This window comes from Schistocerca piceifrons, chromosome 3, assembly GCF_021461385.2.
Source record: "Schistocerca piceifrons isolate TAMUIC-IGC-003096 chromosome 3, iqSchPice1.1, whole genome shotgun sequence".
Lineage (NCBI taxonomy): Eukaryota > Metazoa > Arthropoda > Insecta > Orthoptera > Acrididae > Schistocerca > Schistocerca piceifrons.
This window is the reverse complement of record NC_060140.1, coordinates 269,032,306-269,054,444: the sequence shown is the minus strand read 5'-3', so window position 1 is coordinate 269,054,444 and position 22,139 is coordinate 269,032,306. Positions and strand designations below refer to the sequence as shown.

General features: G+C 39.5%; 1 protein-coding gene across 1 annotated transcript in view; it reads left to right on the top strand.

Moving 5' to 3' along the window:
• LOC124789410 (ketohexokinase-like) overlaps positions 1-21,591 on the top strand; it is a 50,642-nt gene extending 29,051 nt beyond the window's left edge. Inside the window, exons 4-6 of the mRNA XM_047256754.1 lie at positions 390-597; positions 718-947; positions 21,114-21,591. Of these exons, the coding sequence (XP_047112710.1) occupies positions 390-597; positions 718-947; positions 21,114-21,387 (712 nt within the window). The 3' untranslated portion in view covers positions 21,388-21,591. The remainder of the gene's footprint in view (positions 1-389; positions 598-717; positions 948-21,113) is intronic.
• Positions 21,592-22,139: the final 548 nt, after the last annotated feature.

Here is a 22,139-nt window from a genome sequence, read left to right as displayed (position 1 = left end):
AAAATTCCTCGTCACGACGGTTTTGGCAATTTCTTGGGTTAAATTCCGAAACCATCCGCTGTGTCTCATGTAGCGAGATTTTGTGACACTTGAGGGTAAGCAGTCTGTCATATGACAGTTGTTCCCACAGTGATATTCAAGACGAAAAGGCTATATGCTAGTATTAAGTTTTACCCTCTCTTTTCTTTCAATACCATCATTAACGACACACAAACATTACACAACACTATACTTGCATTCATCAATCGCCTAATACATGCACATGACACGAGGGAGTTATTAAACAGCTGAAAACTGAAGACCACAGATTAACCATCATACTTTTGTGTAGTTTAAAATGATCCCTCAAGGTATTCTACAGCTAATAACTCTTAGTGTTTCATATACAGTATAATCAAGGAGCACTTGGAGTCATTTGGCATCAACCTGGACAAATGTGACTACATTGAAGGCTACGAAGTACCTATAGCAACCTGCATTATTAACGAAGAAAACGGATCGCGCACGTCTTTGTATTACAGTGAGGAGTGGCCTGAAGTTTCGTATGAAGCTTTCCTCAAGATAGATTTGTCTCAGTACTCCTGGATCCACTTGGAGGTAAGTCTGCGGACACACAACTCTCGTTTTTCTGTACACTGTTTATTTATTCTTTTGCGTCAGCATTATTTCAAAGTATTTATTTTTGTCTCCAAACACTTACGTGCCTCTTTTATACAGATGCGAAATTTCGACGAGCTGGATAAAATAATACCAAAGATTGCGGAATGGAACTCTGGGAGGCGCAATCCAGTCCCAGTATCACTGGAAATGGAAAATTATGACAAACGCTGTATGAAATATATGTCCTATGGAGACGTAATCTTCGTCAGCAAGGATTTTGCAAGAGATCTCGGATATAACTCGATGTCTGCAGCCCTGGATGGATTTTACGGACTTCTGAAACCAGGGTAAGCTAGTTGGAAAGATGCTGCGGGAACTGGTTATAGCTCTGCATTTCAAATGCGGTTTAACTTCGACTTCCCACTCGTGAAGTCTTATATTCTGTTAATTACATTGAATCGTGGTCCGTATTGCTTTTGTAAGCTGGCTGAGATCTTAACACTTGTCGACAACTTTCTTCTATAAAAGTCGTCGCTTTTACCCCATTTGTGTACGCACAGGGCTTGGGCAGAAAAATGGAAACATTGTGGGAAATACACGCTTGAATAGAAATGCGGAGGCTAGGGCAGTTTTCGCTATTGTATTTGACCACGAACGGTACCTGTGCACTGTTTTCAATACTTTGCCTGTGCTAGTTATTGTGTCTCACTGTTTAGACACACAAAACACGTGGGTGTTTTCAGTTCGTTACTAAATGTAGGAGGCCGAGTTGATAGGAGCTGAAGGAGTCCAGGTTGCAGGAGAGCTTCTGTGAAGTTTGGAAGGTAGGAAACGAGGTACTGGCGGAATTAAAGCTGTGAGGACGGGTCGTGAGTCGTGCTTGGGTAGCTCAGTGGCAGAGCACTTGCCCCCGAAAGGCAAAGGTCAAGAGTTCGAGTCTCGGTCAGACACACAGTTTTAATCTGCCAGGAAGTTTCAAGAATAAAATTATCTATACCAGTTACCTTATACACGGTGGTCCATTGATAGTGACGAGGCCAAATATCTCAGGAAATAAGCGTCAAACGAAAAAACCACAAAGAACGAAACTCGTCTAGCTTGAAGGGAGAAACCAGATGGCGCTATGGTCGGCCCGCTAGATGGCGCTGCCATAGGTCAAACGGATAGCAACTGCGTTTTTTAAATAGGAACCCCCATTTTTATTACATATTCGTGTAGTACGTAAAGAAGTATGAATGCTTTAGTTGGACCACTTTTTTCGATTTGTGATAGATGGCGCTGTAATAGTCACAAACATATGGCTCGCAATTTTAGACGAACAGTTGGTAACAGGTAGGTTTTTTAAATTAAAATACAAAACGTAGGTACGTTTGAACATTTTATTTCGGTTGTTCCAATGTGATACATGTACCTTTGTGAACTTATCATTTCTGAGAACGCATGCTGTTACAGCGTGATTACCTGTAAATACCACATTAATGCAATAAATGCTCAAAATGATGTCCGTCAACCTCAATGCATTTGGCAATACGTGTAACGACATTCCTCTCAACAGCGTGTAGTTCGCCTTCCGTAATGTTCGCACATACATTGACAGTGCGCTGGCGCATGTTGTCAGGCGTTGTTGGTGGATCACGACAGCAAATATCCTTCAACTTTCCCCATAGAAAGAAATCTGGGGACGTCAGGTCCGGTGAACGTGCGGGACATGGTATGGTGCTTCGACGACCAATCCACCTGTCATGAAATATGCTATTCAATACCGCTTCAACCGCATGCAAGGTATGTGCCGGACATCCATCATGTTGGAAGTAAATCGCCATTCTGTCATGCAGTGAAACATCTTGTAGTAACATCGGTAGAACATTACGTAGGAAATCAGCATACATTGCACCATTTAGAATGTCATCGATAAAATGGGGGCCAATTATCCTTCCTCTCATAATGCCGCACCATACATTAACCCGCCGAGGTCTCTGATGTTCCACTTGTCGCAGCCGTCGTGGATTTACCGTTGCCCAATAGTGCATATTATGCCTGTGTACCTTACCGCTGTTGGTGAATGACGCTTCGTCGCTAAATACAACGCGTGCAAAAAATTTGTCATCGTCGAGTAATTTCTCTTGTGCCCAGTGGCAGAATTGTACACGACATTCAAAGTCGCGCCATGCAATTACTCGTGCCTATGATAAGGGTGCAATCGATGTTGATGTAGATTTCTCAACACCGGCGTTTTTGAGATTCCCGATTCTCGCACAATTTGTCTGCTACTGATGTGCGGATTAGGCGCGACTGCAGCTAAAACACCTACTTGGGCATCATCATTTGTTTCAGGTCGGGGTTGACGTTTCACATGTGGTTGAACACTTCCTGTTTCCTTAAATAACGTAACTATCCGGCGAACGGTCCGGACACTTGGATGATGTCGTCCAGGATACCGAGCACCATACATAGCACACGCCCGTTGGGCATTTTGATCACAATAGCCATACAACAACACGATATCGACCTTTTCCGCAATTGGTAAACGGTCCATTTTAACACGGGTAATGTATCACGAAGTAAATACCGTCCGCACTGGCGGAATGTTACGTGATACCACGTACTTATACGTTTGTGACTATTACAGCGCGATCTATCACAAAGCGAAAAAAGTGGTCCAACTATAACATTCATATTTCTTTACGTACTACATGAATATGTAATAAAAAATGGGGGTTCCTAGTTAAAGAAACGCAGTTGATATCCGTTTGACCTATGGCAGCGCCATCTAGCGGGCCAACCATAACGCCATCTGGTTTCCCCCTTCAAGCTGGACGAGTTTCGTTCTTTGTAGTTTTTTCGTTCGATGCTTATTTCGTGAGGTATTTGGCCCGGTCACTATCATTGGACCACCCTGTATACTATCAAAACTTCCAGCCTGTGGGTCGTGGTCGATAGTAAAACAACACAGCTAGCCTTCAAAACTGCAACGCCATGAAAACGGCATGCAACAAACGTCAAACTGTTATTAAGAGCACTACTCCGTTGGATGTGCTGTTGATTATCATATCAGCGTAACCGCACAAAATAGTTAAGAATTAAATTATCTATACCAGTTACCTTATATAATGTAATGTACCTATTTCTTCATTTGTTATTAGCTTCCGTGTAACTATTCTGTATACACCCTATTGTAACAACTATTTTACGTCTTGTCTGCCTGATTGACTATAGCTGACGTATTTCGGTATGCAGAGGACGAAGCGCCGTGCATCTGAGCAACAATTACCTTGTTCTCCTGGTAGTCAGCTGACGTTCGTGGAGTCATGACACCTGCTCCGTCCATCGCCACCACCTACCATAATGGGCACTATTTCTTCTTTTAATATTTGTTAAATGTGATGTATTTTAAATGTTACTACTATTATGAGACTTCCCTCTATATCCATTCTGTGTTCATATTTCCCAATAAGGGGTCTAAGGGTGGTCACATTCCGACCGAACCCGGTAACCATTGAGATAAATATTTTATTGCGGTCGAGAATGTTTGTAATCTATTTTTTAAAAACGTCTACCATTTCTTCATCTGAATCTATACTCTTTAATCTGCCTTACGCTGTGTGAGAGAGGGTACTTTCTGTACCAGTGTCACTTGCCCCTTATCCTGTTTCAGTCGCCGCATGGAGGCGGGAAGAATAGTTTCTGGTAAACGTCTATTTGATCTCGGATCTCACTCATTTTATATTCGTGATCTTTTCACAAGTTGTATATGGGAGGAAGAGATATATTGGTTGACCCTTCTAGGAATGTACGCTCTCACAGCTTTAATAATAAACCACACTGTGATGCAGAACGCTTCTCTTACATTGTCTGCGACGAAATGACCATCTCCGTGGCGCTTTTGCGATTACCAAATGAATTTGCAACGAAACGTGCTCCTCTTCTTTGTGTCTCCCCTATTTCCTCTTTGAATCCTATCTGGTATGGATCACAGACTGAAGAGCAATATTCGAGCATTGTTCGAATGAGTGTTTAATAAGCCGCCTCCTTTGCTGGAGAACCACATTTCCTGAGGATTCTCCAATGAATCTCAGACTGGCATTTCATGTGGTCGTTTCACTTCAAATCGCTCCGTACACATAGTCGTGGATATGTTATGGACAGAACTGCTTCCGATCATCGTTTTGGAGTCGTATATCATACAATACATACGTGTATCATACAATGTATATCATACAATCTATGTATTCGCAATACGTTGCTTTTGCTTATGTTGAGAGTCAATTGCCGCTCCCTGCAACAAGTGTCGACCATGTGCAGGTCTGCCTACGCTTCGCCACAGTTCTGTGGCGTTACGACTTCTCTGTATAAAAGAGCACGCAATTATTTGTTTGTGAGAAGGTCGTATTATGCCAAGTGTAAAAAGGATAAACGCCAACCAGCTCGTGTCAGAACTGGAGAACGGCAGGATCGTGGTATATAGGGACTACAGTTTACCTGCTCGCTCGCTCGGGATCACGCGATTGCCATGCGTATATGGAATCGATAGGTTCAGAAGTGCCGTACTGTAAGTCATGCAGGTTCTCAATGGACCCCATATGATTAGCGCACAAGAGGAAAGACATACGTATTTCTCACTGGGGCGTGCAGTGTCGTAAACCCATGTCACATACCTTGAGTTAGGGTACAGGCTAGTTTGCCTCGAGACAAGTAGCCACACGGCTAGTGTGATGACGTGACGTGATCTTGTTATCCTTTCACACAGCAGCGGACAGAAGCGCGTCTACAATGGTGCTCCCATCAACAACACACCGGTGGCGCAACATCGTCTTTTTCAAACACTGGTTCTGCGTACAACATCATGATGGACAAATTCAAGTGTGAAGGTTCTGAGGAGAACCAATGTTGCCAGATTGTAATCGCCAGTTTTATACGGGCCCAGCACCTAGGGTGATGATATTGGTGTCATTGGGTAAACAATGCGATCATCTCTGGTTAACATAAAAGGTAATTTAGAAACAAGTCGTCACATTTTTTTCTTGCTTGTTAATGCTGGTGGTTGCATTCCATAATAGTTTAGACAAGAAGAGAATAGAAGCTTTCGAAATGTGGTTACAGAAGAATGCTGAAGATTAGATGGGTAGATCACATAACTAATGAGGAGGTACTGCACAGAATTGGGGAGAAGAGGAATTTATGGCACAACTTGACTAGAAGAAGGGATCGGTTGGTAGGACATGTTCTGAGGCATCAGGGGGTCACCGATTTAGTATTGGAGGCCAGCGTGGAGGGTAAAAACCGTAGAGAGAGACCAAGAGATGAATACACTAAACAGATTCAGAAGGATGTAGGTTGCAGTAGGTACTGGGAGATGAAGAACCTTGCACAGGATAGAGTAGCATGGAGAGCTGCATCAAACCAGTCTCTGGACTGAAGACCACAACAACAACAACAACAACAACAACGATCAGTTTTGTCAAAAGCTGCTAACATGAAGTTCTCCCTTAGATCTGAGAAAGTACTAAAACCGTTGATAAGAGTTTCATCTCCCTCCCCCTAACTACAACGCCCATCTCTCTTTACAATCATAAAAACTATATATAACTGTTTTGTTACAGAGCATGTGAATTATTCTTTGACTTCATTCCCAGTATTTGTGACAAAGGAGAAAAGGTTTTACCGCGCCTAACAATCCCTGTATACATTTATATCAACGAATATTTTTATATAGGATAAAACATACATTTTTATAACCTCGCTAAATTAAAACTGTTGATGAATTTCTCTTCTTTCATTCAAGTTTCCGTCACTCATGGCCAGTTAGCACTGAAGTCGTTTTCTTGGATTGCCTCTTTCTCAGTACAACAGCAGTTTTTGTAGTGCCATGAAAACAAAAGCAAAACAATAATTAACTCCACTCCCTTAATTCCTGTCCAATAAAATAAAACATTTAAATCAAATTTTCATTTGTTTACTCTATGATCAGTAGATATCTGTATATCTTTCGGAAAAATACATGCAGATTGTGACTAAGCTCTCAAATCCTCATCAGAAAAATCATCCCACATCCAAACATGTTTCCTTAACTCACCTCTTTGATTCAGATATTTCCTTCAGGAGACATGATGTTAAAGAAATTCGTATAATCCTTCATATCATTTTTCAAGCTCTCAGGAATATTCAGATTGTAAAAATATGTTTAATCTTTGCTACATATTCATTGTCTCCTTTTCGTGCAAAAATCCATATTTACGTCTTTTATCGTTGTTACTCTACCTGGTAAGCACAAACATAAATTTTTGTACAAAGTATAAGCTGATTAAATCACATTTATTGGTCCATTTATCATCACATCACCACATGCATGTTTGTCCACATGTCAAAGAGAATTTATGAATTCTCAGAGTTCTTAATGCACACTTCTCCAGTTAATGATATCATGTAGCAGATTACAACTGGTGTTTGAAAGTCATCTATAGTTAAAAGATGTGATACATCACGTTCACATTAAAACTCCCATCCATATTTAGCAAAGTGTCAACACCACTTTCCTTCGAATCAAATAGTTCAGTGTTGTCCTTCAAACTTTTCATTAGACATTAAACATTAAGTAGTCTTCTCAGTATTCCTCTACAACTTTACCACACAAATCGCCTTCTCAGGACTCCTCAGATAATTAACAAATAATTCCTCTCTTCTTCTCTCTATAGCATAATAATCCATTCTACACCACTCACACAATAAATAAATAAATAAATCTGTTCTTTCCCAGAATGACACTTACCTTTTACAGTCTTCACAACACACACAAATAATAGTCACACCACACTGTCAAGTACACCCAAACAAAATCATCTCATTCACTTGAATATTACTGTTATGTATAAACAAAAATCGTTTGCCCCCTTTTTTATGTCATTTCAAAGCTTTCAGTAATCTAAACCCCTTTCACATCTTCTGCATTACTCACTAATAAGGTTACCTGTATTGTACCTATTTATTTATTCATACAAAATGCTAAAATGTTTATAACATGTGTCTTCAACACTGTATAATGTGCAAAAAGTAGAAATAGCCCTTTACTAAAACTAACCAATGTATTGTACAATGATAATCTTCATACTCACTGTATGCATAATTTTACAAGTAAATTTCATCTTCAACTTTACAGTGGCATGTCTCCTTCTGTTTCTGGAAAAAATCTCTTCTCTCTTTGGTTCTCATTTCTTATATTTTTTTCACCAGTGCATAAATTTACTGAATTATTTGTTAACCAATCCATTCTCCAAATAGTCTCCACCCTCATATTGGCACCAACTAATGGTGATTGCACAAATCACATTATTTTATAGAAAATTCCATTAGTACTTACTTCATGATCTCCACTTTGATCCTTCCAGTGATATCCTTAATACAGACACCAGCCACTGCGACTACTGACTCCTCCAAATTTTCAGTTTTTCCCCCATGGCTGTTCCTGAATGAGACTCACCCTATGTACTTCCTGTATCCAAAATGAAAACAACTTTTATCTCATCAATGTCTCTAATCACACCAGCACATAGTTCTCCCTTACTGTTTAATTCTTTTGCTCTCTTAGGCTATCTTAGCTACAAAAATTCCTCCTGATCCAGCAATGGATAAAGTTCTTATTTCACAATGTCAGTTTCTTGTGCTGGTACGCCACTTTAGAAATCTTGTTTGTTGTGTCAGTTCATAATTTTTCTGCAAATCTTTTAACACAAATGCACTTGAGTGCTTCATCTCTATGAGTGCAACAACATTTGATTTGTTTCCCAGTTTGGTGACTTTGTTTGTGTGTCCTCACATAAACACTTTCTCCTACTTTGCTGCTTGGTAAGTCTCATGCTTCATTTTAGTTACAGTGATAAAACTCTGCTGTGCATTTTAAACTGTTGTTAGAAATCTCAATAATCGCTTTCATGCCTACATTCTCCTCAGTAATCCAATTAATTTCCTTCAAAACTGGTTATGATTCTCCTCCAGTGACTGCTCTAGCTGCTACACTTGTATAGAGTTAGATCATTCAGAATACTTCTTCATCTGTCTTCAAATACCATTACAGCAATGTGCAACTGTTATTGTAGTAGTTTCGAAATAATCTCTGCTGTTCTCATATAACTTTTTCAGATGGTTTCCTTGTAGGTGGAATTTTGAAATCAACAATGGGTTTACTCCCTGATGGAGTAAGAATTCCTAAAATAACACAGGCTTGGAAAAATAAAACTAACAAAGAAAATAATAATTGAGCATTGTATACCCAGAAATTGTTTAATCTACATGTGGATTAACACATAGAGGAAAACAACTCTGTGGATATCTCCAACATGAAGGAGCAATGGCATACACCGCCTTCATAATATTATCATGAGTGCAGGAGGTGTTAGGAGAGGACACTCAGTAGAGGCAGTGAAATCTCCTGGCCACCACGATCATGTGGTTTCTCTCCTTGTGATTTTTATTCGTGGAGAAAATTCAAGGTTCATGTGCACTAAAATAATTTTCATACATTGAAAAAACTACAGCAGTACACTGATAATACTATTGCCATTATGCCTTTGGCAGAGCTGCTATGCAAGTCGTAAAATTGAGCATAGCACTGCATTGATGTCAATGGTAGCCTTTTCCAGCATCTTCTGTGGCGTTCCTTTTCAAGAGTCAATCGTATGTCAGTCTTATTGCAAATTATTATTATTATTATTTTCATTATCTTCCCTTTCTCAGACGTTATGTGTGGTTAAAAATGGAAAGTGACGCAGACCTTAATCAAGCGTGACTTCCTTTTAACTGTACAGTATATGTTACATTGCATTTAACAACTTTTGGGTAATTGAACATGTATCAATAATTACAGATTTCTGTAGTTGTATATATACGTTTGGATGTAGCTGTATTGTGTTGATTTACTGGTGGATATTGTGTGGTATGACTCCTGTAGTTGATAGTGTAATTGGTATAATGTCAACTTTATCCTGATGCCACATGTCTTTGACTTCCTCAGCCAGTTGGATGTGTTTTTCAATTTTTTCTCCTGTTTTCTTCTGTGTATTTGTTGTATTGGGTATGGATAATTCGATTAGTCGTGTTAATTTCTTCTTTTTATTGGTGAGTATGATGTCAGGTTTGTTATGTGGTGTTGTTTTATCTGTTATAATGGGTCTGTTCCAGTATGACTTGTATTCATCATTCTCCAGTACATTTTGTGGTGCATACTTGTATGTGGGAACGTGTTGTTTTATTAGTTTATGTTGTATGGCAAGTTGTTGATGTATTATTTTTGCTACATTGTCATGTCTTCTGGGGTATTCTGTATTTGCTAGTATTGTACATCTGCTTGTAATGTGATGTACTGTTTCCATTTGTTGTTTGCAAAGTCTGCATTTATCTGTTGTGGTATTGGGATCTTTAATAATACGCTTGCTGTAATATCTGGTGTTTATTGTATGATCCTGTATTGCAATCATGAATCCTTCCCTCTCACTGTATATATTGCCTTTTGTTAGCCATGTGTTGGATGCGTCTTGATCGATGTGTGGCTGTGTTAGATGATACGGGTGCTTGCCATGTAGTGCTTTCTTTTTCCAATTTACTTTCTTCCTATCTGTTGATGTTATGTGATGTACAGGGTTGTAGAAGTGGTTATGAAATTGCATTGGTGTAGCCAATGTATTTATATGAGAGAATGCTTTGTGTATTTTGCTAGTTTCTGCTTGTTCTATAAAGAATTTTCTTAAATTGTCTACCTGCCCATAATGTAGGTTTTTTATGTCGATAAATCCCTTTCCTCCCTCCTTTCTGCTTAATGTGAATCTTTCTGTTGCTGAATGTATGTGATGTATTCTATATTTGTGGCATTGTGATCGTGTAAGTGTATTGACTGCTTCTAGGTCTGTGTTAATCCATTTCACTACTCCAAATGAGTAGGTCAATATTGGTATAGCATAGGTATTTATAGTTTTTGTCTTGTTTCTTGCTGTCAATTCTGTTTTCAGTATTTTTGTTAGTCTTTGTCTATATTTTGCTTTTAGTTCTTCTTCAATATTTTTATTATCTATTCCTATTTTTGTCCGTATCCTAGATATTTATAGGCATCTGTTTTTTCACCGCTTCTATGCAGTCGCTGTGGTTATCCAATATGTAATCTTCTTGTTTAGTGTGTTTTCCCTTGACTATGCTACTTTTCTTACATTTATCTCTTCCAAACGCCATATTTACATCATTGCTGAATACTTCTGTTATCTTTAGTAATTGATTGAGTTGCTGATTTGTTGCTGCCAGTAGTTTTAGATCATCCATGTATAGCAAATGTGTGATTTTGTGTTGGTATGTTCCAGTAATATTATATCCATAATTTGTATTATTTTGCATGTTGGATAGTGGGTTCAGAGCAAGGCAGAACCAGAAAGGACTTAATGAGTCTCCTTGGTGTATTCCACGCTTAATCTGTATTGGCTGTGATGTGATATTATTTGAATTTGTTTGGGTATTAAGTGTGGTTTTCCAATTTTTCATTACTATGTTTAGGAACTGTATCAATTTAGGATCTACTTTGTATATTTCCAATATTTGTAGTAACCATGAGTGGGGTACACTATCAAAATCTTTTTGGTAATCAATGTATGTGTAGTGTAGCGACCTTTGTTTAGTTTTAGCTTGATGTGTCACCTCTGCATCTATTATCTGTTGCTCTTTACATCCTTGTGCTCCTTTGCGGGAGCCTTTTTGTTTTCATTTATAATTTTGTTCTGTGTTCTATGTGTCATTAATTTCTGTGTAATGACTGAAGTTAATATTTTTTATATTGTTGGTAGGCATGTTATGGCAAGATATTTTGCTGGGTTTGCTGTGTCTCCTTGATCTTTAGGTTTCAGATAAGTTATTCCTTGTGTAAGTGTATCAGCGACTGTGTATGGATCTGCAATGTAACTGTTAAATAATTTATTTAGATGTGAATGTATTGAGATGAACTTCTTTAGCCAGAAATTTGGTATTTTATTTTTTCCAGGGGCTTTCCAATTGTGAGAAGAATTAACTGCTCGGGTAACTTCATGTTGCAAAATTATCTCTTCAGGCATTTGTGGTATCTTCTTGTATGTGTCTGTTTCTGCTTGGATCACTGTGCATGCCTATTATGTTGTACCGGGTTTGATCATATGTTGCTCCAGAAGTGTTCCATGTCTGTTATGTTTGGTGGATTGTCTATTTTAATGTGTGTGTTATCTATTGTCAGGTAAAATTTCTTTTGGTTTGTGTTGAATGTTTGGTTTTGTTTCCTTCTGTTTTCACTTTTTTTGTGTCTTCTAAGTCGTTTGGCTAATGCTTGTAATTTCTGCTTCTTTTCATCTAATTGCTTCTTGTTGTGAGATTTTAACTAACCTTTTTCGTTTCTTTGTCTGATATTTCATTTCTTATAAATTGTGTCAGCTGTCCGATGTCTTTTCTCAGTTTTTCTATTTTGATCTGTAGCCTGTGTTTCCATGCTGGTTTTGTGGGTTTCTTCTGTGTGTTGGTTTGTTCTGATCTCTGCCTAGCATGTATATTTAGTGTAGTGAGTGCTCCTATATAAACCAGTAGTTGTATCTCTTCCATAGTTGTATTTTCATTTATTTTGTTGTGTGTGATTGTGTTGAAAGTTGTTATTGTTGTTTCGACTTGTGGGTTATTTGGTGGTCTATGCAAGAATGGTCTAATTTCTGTATTTGTGTCTTTGTATTCTATATATGTTAGCTGAAATTTTTCTTCTATATCTGACATGTGTGTCACTTCATGTTCTATTTGTGCTTGTTCTGGTGGCTGTCTTAAGATTTCGTTTTCCTCTGATTGTTTAATTGATGCATGGTGTTCTTTGTTTGTTTGTTCTAGGATGTTTGAGTCCATTACTTTATTTTGTTCTTCTTCTGATTGCACATTATTTTGTTCCAGTATTTGTTGTACTTGTTGTTTGATGTTTCCTAATTCCAACTGGGGTATCCTGTTATTTTTTATTATTACACGGATCTGATCAGCTAGTCGTTGTTCTGTTAAAAATTTTAATTCTGGGGATCTGGTAATAAATTTTGTGTATACTTGTGATCTGTATCCAGTTGTGTTGGTTCCTAAGTTTGTAACTTGGTAATAACAGAACACGAGGTGTCGGTTAACTTCATCTGACCAGCTCATCCTCTGCCTTTGTTTTCCTTCTAGAGTGGTTGTAGGAAGCATATCCTGCAAAACACCTCTATTTGGATTTAAATCATTTTCCGTGTGGCTAGCAGTGTCGTTACCATTGTGGACGGGCATAGGGTTCAAGCGTCATCCCCGACAGCCCTTGTCCAAGGCTTCATTAGTTCTGTCCTAAACCAACTAATCACACTAAAAGGAGGGTTAGCCCTATTAGTGGTTTGTTCTTTTCGTCGCCTTTTACGACTGGCAAAACATACTGGAGGCCTATTCTTTCCCCGGGCCTCCATGGCAATTATTATTATTATTATTATTATTATTATTATTATTAGGGCCACTTTGACACTATCATGTAACACACAGTTATTGTGTTTCAATATTCAGAATTTCCAAGAAGCTCTCATTTTATCTCTGTGGCTTCTTTTTCCTTCTTCAGATCACTTTATCACTGGTAGGGTGGTGACCTCCTTCTTTAGTAGTAATTCCCTTGTGCTAATTTTTGGTTGTATGATTTCCTATTGAACATGTCTGATGGCCTAACATGAGACATTTCTAAATAATTTTTGACTTGTTGGATCCAGAGTATAGTTTTCTGTTATTGTATGTAATTGCAATTTTGTGAGAGAATCTTGTTGTTGAAAGTCTGTGGATACACCTCTGAATTTTCAGTCTTCTTTTTCTGATGTCTGCCACAAGATTCGGTGCTTTTTCGATTGTTTTCGGAATTGTAATCTGTGTACATCTTCTGTTCCTTTGGGCTGGAGTATCTTTCTTAGAATTTACCATTCTTCTGTTAGGATATCTTCCAGGTCGCCTTTCAGTCTTATTGTCAATATTTTTGAAGCTCAGTTCCTTTTTGCCAACCCCATATCTGAGCCATGAATTGTGACCCAACGTCTTATAATAGTTTCAGTGGATTGTCCATGATGTCAAAATATTCATCTCTCAAGATAGCGATATTTGTTTTTTTCATTAACTCTCATTTTCGCTTATAGTTTTTTAACTTTAGATCAGACTCCTAATACTACCAAAACATATTGTACTCCTTTTTGTAGCTACAGCAATGCTCCATGTAAATCAACTGCTACTATGAACAATGGAATACTCAGTTTTGTAAGTGTTCCACTTTGCCTTGCAACACATTTCACATACTGGGTAACTTTTCGAATATTCCTGCTTGTCCCCTAAAAGTAACAACATTTCTTCAAATCATTTAAATGTTTATGGTACTGAACGGCCATATCCAGTGTGAAGATATTTGGTTAAGGAAACTGTTCCTTCAGCTGGGATACATAGCTTCCACTAATGGATCCCAGATCCTTGAATCCTGAACAGCCCTTTGTGCAATTTTTCACTTGTAATTATGTCTTCATGTACTTCTGATATCCTTTTCAATCCAGGGGCCCTCCCTTTGTTTCTCCTTAATTTTCTTATCTTTTATTCCTTCACAACATGCACCTTTCTAACAACATATCTCACACATGGCATTCTCTCACATCCTGACTGGAAAACCAGACAGTGCATCAATATGATTCTCATTTCCTCTCAGCAAATGTTGAGGTTAAACTCATCCAAAACCAATGCTACTCAAATCATTTGCATACCATAAAAAACAGGATGGTTGGGATTGGTATGTATGACTATTTTTCTATCCAGCTAATAGGAACCCATATTTTCTTCCTCTGTGATCGAATATCTCCAACAACAACGAGTTGTTTCTCAGATTGTTTAGCTTTGTCTGTTCTCAACCTGATGAACCCCTACTGATATTCCATTACTCGAGGCATCAGAAGTAACATGAAATTCATACAATGAAGGCTTTCACGACCGGATGTTTCAGCTGCCGAGAATTCTTCCGGGTTGCATGGCTGTGGTGCATGGAACTGTTCTATCCTTGACCTTTCGTCCAAAGCTATGTTGGACATCTTCGGAGGTGCTCCTGGTTGTGCAGAGTCTTGCTGACTGACGAGCCGGACGTCGAAGAACGGCCTAAATACCGTGAAAAGTGCGCGTGGTCTCGATTTCACGTGACAGCAGAGATAAACCTTGTTCAAAAATGGTTCGAATGGGTCTGAATACTATGGGACTTAACATCTGAAGTTATCAGTCCCCTAGACTTAGAACTGCTTAAACCTAACTAACCTAAGGACATCACACAAATCCATGCCCAAGGCAGGATTCGAACCAGCGGCCATAGCAGCAACGTGGTTCCGGACTGAAGTGCCTAGAACTGTTCAGCCGCAATGGCCGGCTGATAAACCTTGTCAAGGATAAAATATAACTATCGATCATAGTACATCAAAGATAAAAACTTCTCATCGATTCTCTACCCTCCATCAAAAAAAATAACGGATCAAATTGGCAAGATTTTAAGGAAACATAATGTTCGACCGATTTTCAGACCACCTAAGAAAATAGCCCAAGCACTTCGTTCTGTTAAGGATAAATGTCCCCCTCTGTCTGCAAGTGGTGTATACAAGATCCATGCACATGTGGTAGGGTCTACATTGGAACTACTAAGAGAGGTGAGAATACATGGTTGAAGGAACATACATAAAAGTCTTCGCTGACTAGGGAAAACAGACAAGTCAGCCATGGCAGAACACATAGTGAAATTTTCGGAAACTGAAGTTTTATGTACTATGACAAACTATTATCCACAGCTATATAGAGAAGCCATCGAAATATATAAACATGGGGATAATTTTAACAGAAAAGAAGAAGCTATGAAACTCAGCGATATATGGACAGTTGGGCTACAGAATCGATGAGAAGTCTTAATCGTTGACATGCTATGATCGATAGTTATATTTTATCCTTGACAAGGTTTATCTCTCCTATCACGTGAAATCCAGACCAGCCCACATTCCACAGCATTTAGGCCATTCTTCGATGTCCGACACATCAGTCAGCAAGACTCAGCACAACAAGGAGCACCTCTGAAGATGTCCAACGTAGCTTTGGACGAAACATCAGGGATAGAAGAGTTCCATGGACAACCTGGAAGAATTCTCAGCGGCTGTAACATGAAATTCTTTCACCAAGTCAGGATAATTTAATATTTTTTAGCTCCACAATGTTTCTTTTATTTTTTGATACATTTTGTTGTACCCAAGGTCCATCTTTCTTCAAAAATTACATTGTGCATTCGTAATTCATTATCTGCTCTGGGGAAAAGAGCTCTAAAAATTTACTTGTCCTGGAAATGCTTTCAATTTTTTCTCATTTTTCGAGGTGGCACTTGAAAATTGCCTCCATCCTTTTAGGTTTTGGTTGAACTCCTGTACTATGTAGCACATGTTCGAAAAACATTAATCTTACACAGATAGAATTAGACTTTTCCAACTTAATAGTGATGTTCTTCCCCTCTAATTGCTTAAGCACTAAATCTGGAATACTGATATGTTTTCCCATACCTTGCTAGCAACTACTATCTACATATAACATGATTTTTCTAGAACCTACTTTCGAGTGCCTGGTCCAGTGCCAACATGTTTAAGTGAAAAGGCACCTCAAACTGATAACTGTTTTCTAGTTGATAAAAAGGCAGTATGTTTTCTTGACTCAACCACTAATAACAGTTGCCCATAACCTCCAGTAAGGTCTATAGCACTGAAGCACCTCACTCCTGGAAATTTTGCTAGTAACTTCATAATATTTAGTAGTCAATATTTCTCTACTTCTGTATGTCTATTTAGTGTTCACACTTCTAATTCTAACCTAATCTCATCATTAACCTTCTTTACTGGAATAATATGGTAATTAAAGTAGCTGTCTTGTCATCCAGTAACATCCCACACTAATATTTTATTGATCTCTACTTTTACATGCTCTCTAACACTCAAAGATATAGGATTTTAAGATCTGTAGAATCTATACCTAGGACATTTCCAAGCCTTTTCGAAAAATCGAAAAAACTTACCTTTTACTAGTTGCTGTATCTGTACTGGTTCCAGGTTTTCACATTCATCAAGTGGTGTGGGTAATAACTCTTCTCTTGGGTTACCACATCTACACACAATTTCTCATTCCTGTTTACTAAATCATTATGCTGGCCACTTATATGCATATTTCTATGAAACCTTCTCCTTCAGTGCCACTTGTCCACCTAAAAATTTTACTTACCTTCTCTTTCCCTCAAAACACATTCCCATTTTCAATTCCCAATGAACCTGTTGGTTTGGTATTTCCTAAGCCAGTCCACTCCCAACGAAATTTTTACTCTTAATCCCACTACTGGAAACCCCACTCCTGGAAATTCATTCCTGCAATACAAAATTATATGTTAACCTTTTCCTTCACAGTCTTACGGCGAATTATAGTCACCCCAAACAAAATTATACCTTTGATGGGTGATGTAACTGCCTCCTCATGCCTCTTAATCACATTCGAACATGTTCTGTAAACTAAGCATATATTGCTTCCAACATTAATAATATGGTACCTGTGTGTAAATCCATTTGGGAATGATTTTGACCAGTCTGATGTCTCCATTTTTCCACTAATAATACTTCTTTTAACTCTACTCCTTCGTGAAATCTGAGAAAATTGTCTCATATACTACTTCATTGGGTCTGACATTGGCAGCTGAGTTGGTTTCTGGTTCAGGTCCAGCCACTCACTATTTCTCATAAATTCTGCAGAAACTAGCTCTTTCCAAGATATTTTACTTTCTCTTGGCGCTTGCCACATTCATTGACTCCCTGGAGTTGCATTGACTCTTCCATAGCTCTTCCCATTATTGTTCTTACTATTGTTTTGATATTCCTTATTTCTATAAGGGTATTACCTATTGTTTCATTACCTATACTTGTTAGTACTCTGTTGGTTGTGTACCATCCATCCATAACCCCCTTGACAGGTACAGCCCTCCTTGCTATTCTCTCTTCTTGTCTACTCTGTTCAATCTTATTACTACAATTGTCTCTAGATGAACTTAAAATAATCAAGTTGGTCAAGAAATTCTAATAATTTCTGGACACTGTCCCAGCAATTTTTCATAGCGACTGTTGGCGGTGTACTGATAAGCGCTTCAATCAGATGAGGTTCATAAGTACCTTCATCTAAGTATTTCACGTGACTGATATACCACTCCACGAAATTCAGTAACTACCACACATCTCTCTGTACACACATGATCCCAGCAATTGCAACCTTAGTCTTTTCTGTGAGCCTATTGGCCAAAATTTCGACTAGAATTCTAGTTCATGTCTCTTACAAGACTCAAATCTGTCTGTATTCAACAGACCTCACAGCAAAGTACTTTCATCAGAATGACTTAACACACACACAAAAAAAATTCTTCTGCAGTCCCAAACTACTGAGAATGTTACTTCAGAAAGATAACTGGTTGGCTTTTTCCCTCTGGATCAAAGGTCAGTAATTTCTGTTTACACCTCTGCTCATCTCAGATCTAAATTTTGCTCAAAACTGATTCCCACTGATACTTCATTCTGCTTGAGAAGGAGTACCATTTCTAAAATTGATCTTTTCCTGTCTTTCTCGAAAAGTCTCACACCATTTACAGTAGTGAATCCTAGCTGTCCAACCCTCAAATGTAAGAAATTCTCATCTTTCTGACCACTATAAGGAGTTGGTGTCTCATCAAAAAAAAAAAAATGGTTCAAATGGCTCTGAGCACTATGGGACTTAACTTCTGAGGTCATCAGTCCCCTAGAACTTAGAACTACTTAAACCTAACTAACCTAAGGACATCACACACATCCATGCCCGAGGCAGGATTCGAACCTGCGACTGTAGTGGTCGTGCGGTTCCAGAATGTAGTGCCTAGAACCGCTCGGCCACTCCGGCCGGCAGTGTCGCATCACTATGCTGAACTATTTTCTCATGTCAGCTACTACACCCACTATCACACTTATTGCACAAGCTATCCACGGATCTCTCAACTTATTTACTGCCCATTTCTAGACCTCTGAAAGTTCTGTATTCACTTGTCTAAGCATTCCAACCCTCCTTGCAGACGTTGAGTTTCAGTCTTAAGAAAATGTAAAATGACTTTCATGTTGGATCAGAAATAAATGAATTTTTACCTCACAACCTCTGTTTTTACTCAACCCTGCTCTGGCTCTGACAGTGTTCTTCAATTACAGGAGATATAATTTTAGACATGTCTACTATATATCTTTGGAAGTGGATATGGTCACGTGCCTCCTGCTCCCATAATCCAATTCGTGCTGCATGATAGGCGTAATTCCATACAACCATTATATATATTTTGTTATCTTCCATCTTAAACTTCACCTCCTTAATAGCACTCCTCTTCAGCAAACACTGATGTCATTTGATACGGTGCTCCCACACTGGCAGCAGCATCAGTTTGACGGGTAAATTCAGTGACGATCGCTAGAAAGAATGCATCCTGTGCTATTCTGGAAAGCACTGGGGCATCTATCTCGTTGCTAGACCTGCATCACAACTATGCATCAAATGATTCAAATGGCTCTGAGCACTATGCGACTTAACTTCTGAGGTCATCACTCGCCTAAAACTTAGAAATAATTAAACCTAACTAACCTAAGGACATCACACACATCCATGCCCGAGGCAGGATTCGAACCTGCGACCATAGCAGTCGCCCGGTTCCAGACTGTAGCGCCTAGAACTGCATGGCCACTCCGGCCAGCAACTATGCATCATTGTGCCAGCAATGGTACCTAGGTGAATATGTGTTTCGACAGGAATTTCACAGGTGTCATGTATGATAGAGATGTCGGCACCTCATCCTTACAGGACCTGAACTGACACCTATGCGTCATTCGGCAGCTGACGGTAGCTTACACTGTATTCCACCGATTTCACTGACCAATAGAATGCTGTGAATTTAAAAAAAACTACCCCATATATGAACAATAGTTATGGGGGAGGGGGGGTGAGTGGGTGACATGGAGCAGAACAGCAGGTTAAATGCATAACACTTGGTTAATTTGCATAATTTTTATGTAAAATGCAGTACAATAGTTTAAGGGGTGGGTGACGAAGAATGCGCCAGAAATGGCATTCAAAAGCCTGTGAAATTCGAAAAGTGTACCATAAAGTGGTGGGAGGACTTAACTAATTACTTAATTTGACATCAAAGGTGGTACAATAGTTTAAGGAAATGGGACTTAACAGAACAATAGGTTAAGTAAGACTTATGTCCATCCTATCCAGCACAGTCTGAGTCCTTTTCCAGCCAGTTCCTGGGAAGAGGTGGCAGTCGCATGACTTAGGTTAGTGGAGGTAGCCCAAGTGCCCTTTCTCCCGCAATTTTTTTAGGTTAGTGGAGGTAGCTGTTGTATGTTGCATTGTCCTGATGGAACCTGAACTTCCCGCCATTTTATGGGGGAGGGGGGGAGGGGAGGTGTTTTACCAGTGGGTGAGAAGTTAATTAATTGATCAATTTAATTAAGAAGTCAATCAAATTGATAAGAGTGAGAGGAGCTATTCCAATAACTCAGACCTGAATGTGTACCGGTAGCACGAGAGGGGGAGTGGGGTTGGGGGAGGTGGAGGGGGCGGAGGGACAATAGGATATGTGCCTGTCAATGAAAAGGAAATGGGGGTTACATGGAAAACCACTTAATAGAACAATAGGTTAAGTACCTGTCAATCAAAGGAGAACAATAGGTTTGCCCCAGAGAGCACACCTTCCTCTGATGTAGGCAACCCACACAAACAAAATGCACTGGCAGTGCCCTTGTCCCCCTACTTATAATTGCACTGTTAGATACTCACCAGAAAAAAATGCTCTCACACCTTCTTGTGATGCAACTGGGCAGACAGAGTGGGGACTCGCCTGCCACTCTTCAGTATGTAGACAAACGATGATGATTATTGATTCTGAACATTCGACGGTACAATCTTTCTCATCTTTTCATAAAGTTATAGCAGTATTTGATTAAAACTAAGTTGAAATATTGGAAATATGATGAGAAACACATTATTCTTATTCTTCTTATTATTATTATGGTTATTGTTGTTATTATTACTGTTATTATTATTATATTTGTCCCCATCTCGTTCTCACAACACAGTAACTCTCTAACAGCACGCTACTTTCGACGATCGCTGCTTTAGTGACTGAATGCTACAACAGCGCAACTTGCGGAAACAGGGTGACTTAAATTTGAATACAACCAGCAGGAATATTTCTCTGACCTCTGCGAATAGCAAAGATGTAAAGCGAAAGCTGGAATAGCAAAGATATAGAAGAAAAGTTTGATTGAAAAAAATGTCGTGCATTTCTTTTGGGCTGACCCACATATATTATCTTCATTCCCATCCTCATGTAGAAGAAATTTCCTGTCAACTCGAAATGGAAATGTTCATATCGTCGGTGGCGTATGTTGCAGGGCGAGACTGGTCGTACCGTGGGGGGAGGAAGGAGCTGCTGCCCGAAGTCCCGGCGGCGTGTTCTTCTCGCCCGCCTTCCCTCCAGAGAAGGTGGTGGACACGCTGGGGGCGGGGGACACGTTCTGCGCGGGTATTATGCTGGCTCTGGCTAAGGGTCGGCCACTGGAGCAGAGCCTGCGGTTCGCCTGCCAGGTCGCAGGCGCCAAGGTCGGCATCCGCGGCTTCAAAGGTCTTGGGGAGATCCTCAGGCAGCGAGGCGTTCTCCTCGACTAGCTGCCAACATCAGCAATCAGTCGGCGGGGCGAGCCGACGACAAGTGCTCTTGTGTCGTTTTTTTTTTTTTTTTTTTTTGCTTTTGGGTCAATTTCAAAACGAACAAAGTAAAAGATCTGACGTTCCTACGTTAAAGCTTGTGCCTGTACGTTATTTGTTGTATTTAGCTGTTTACAGTCTGTGATAAACCTGCTTTAATTCAAAGGAATTGCGTTATTGCTACAACTCACTCCCAACGTCGGGGAGGTCAGTCGGTTCCTCCCCTGAAACAATCTGCTAGGACTGGAACTGAAGTCTTCAAGCCAAGAATAGACTATCTGATGGAAAGTATCCGGGCATCCCCAGGTAATGCTATATTGACCACTAGAAGTCACCTACCAGCACAAAAGGAGGCGGGGAATATTGTGTGGTCAGTGACAGCAGAATGGGTCGGCCAGCCGCGGTGGCGAGTGGTTCTCGGCGCTATGGTCGCAGGTTCGAATCCTGCCTCGGGCATGGGTGTGTGTCATGTCCTTAGGTTAGTTAGGTGTAAGTAGTTCTAAGTTCTAGGGGACTGATGACCTCAGACGTTAAGTCCCATAGTGCTCAGAGACATTTGAACCATTTGAAGAATGGGTCGGTCAGGACAGCTCTGTAACTTGGAACGTGGACTGTTCATTGGATATCATCTGAGTAGTAAATCAGTCTAGGTAATTTCAATCCTTTTGTAGCTGCCGAAGTCGACCGTTAGTATAGTGATTTCATGAAGCGGA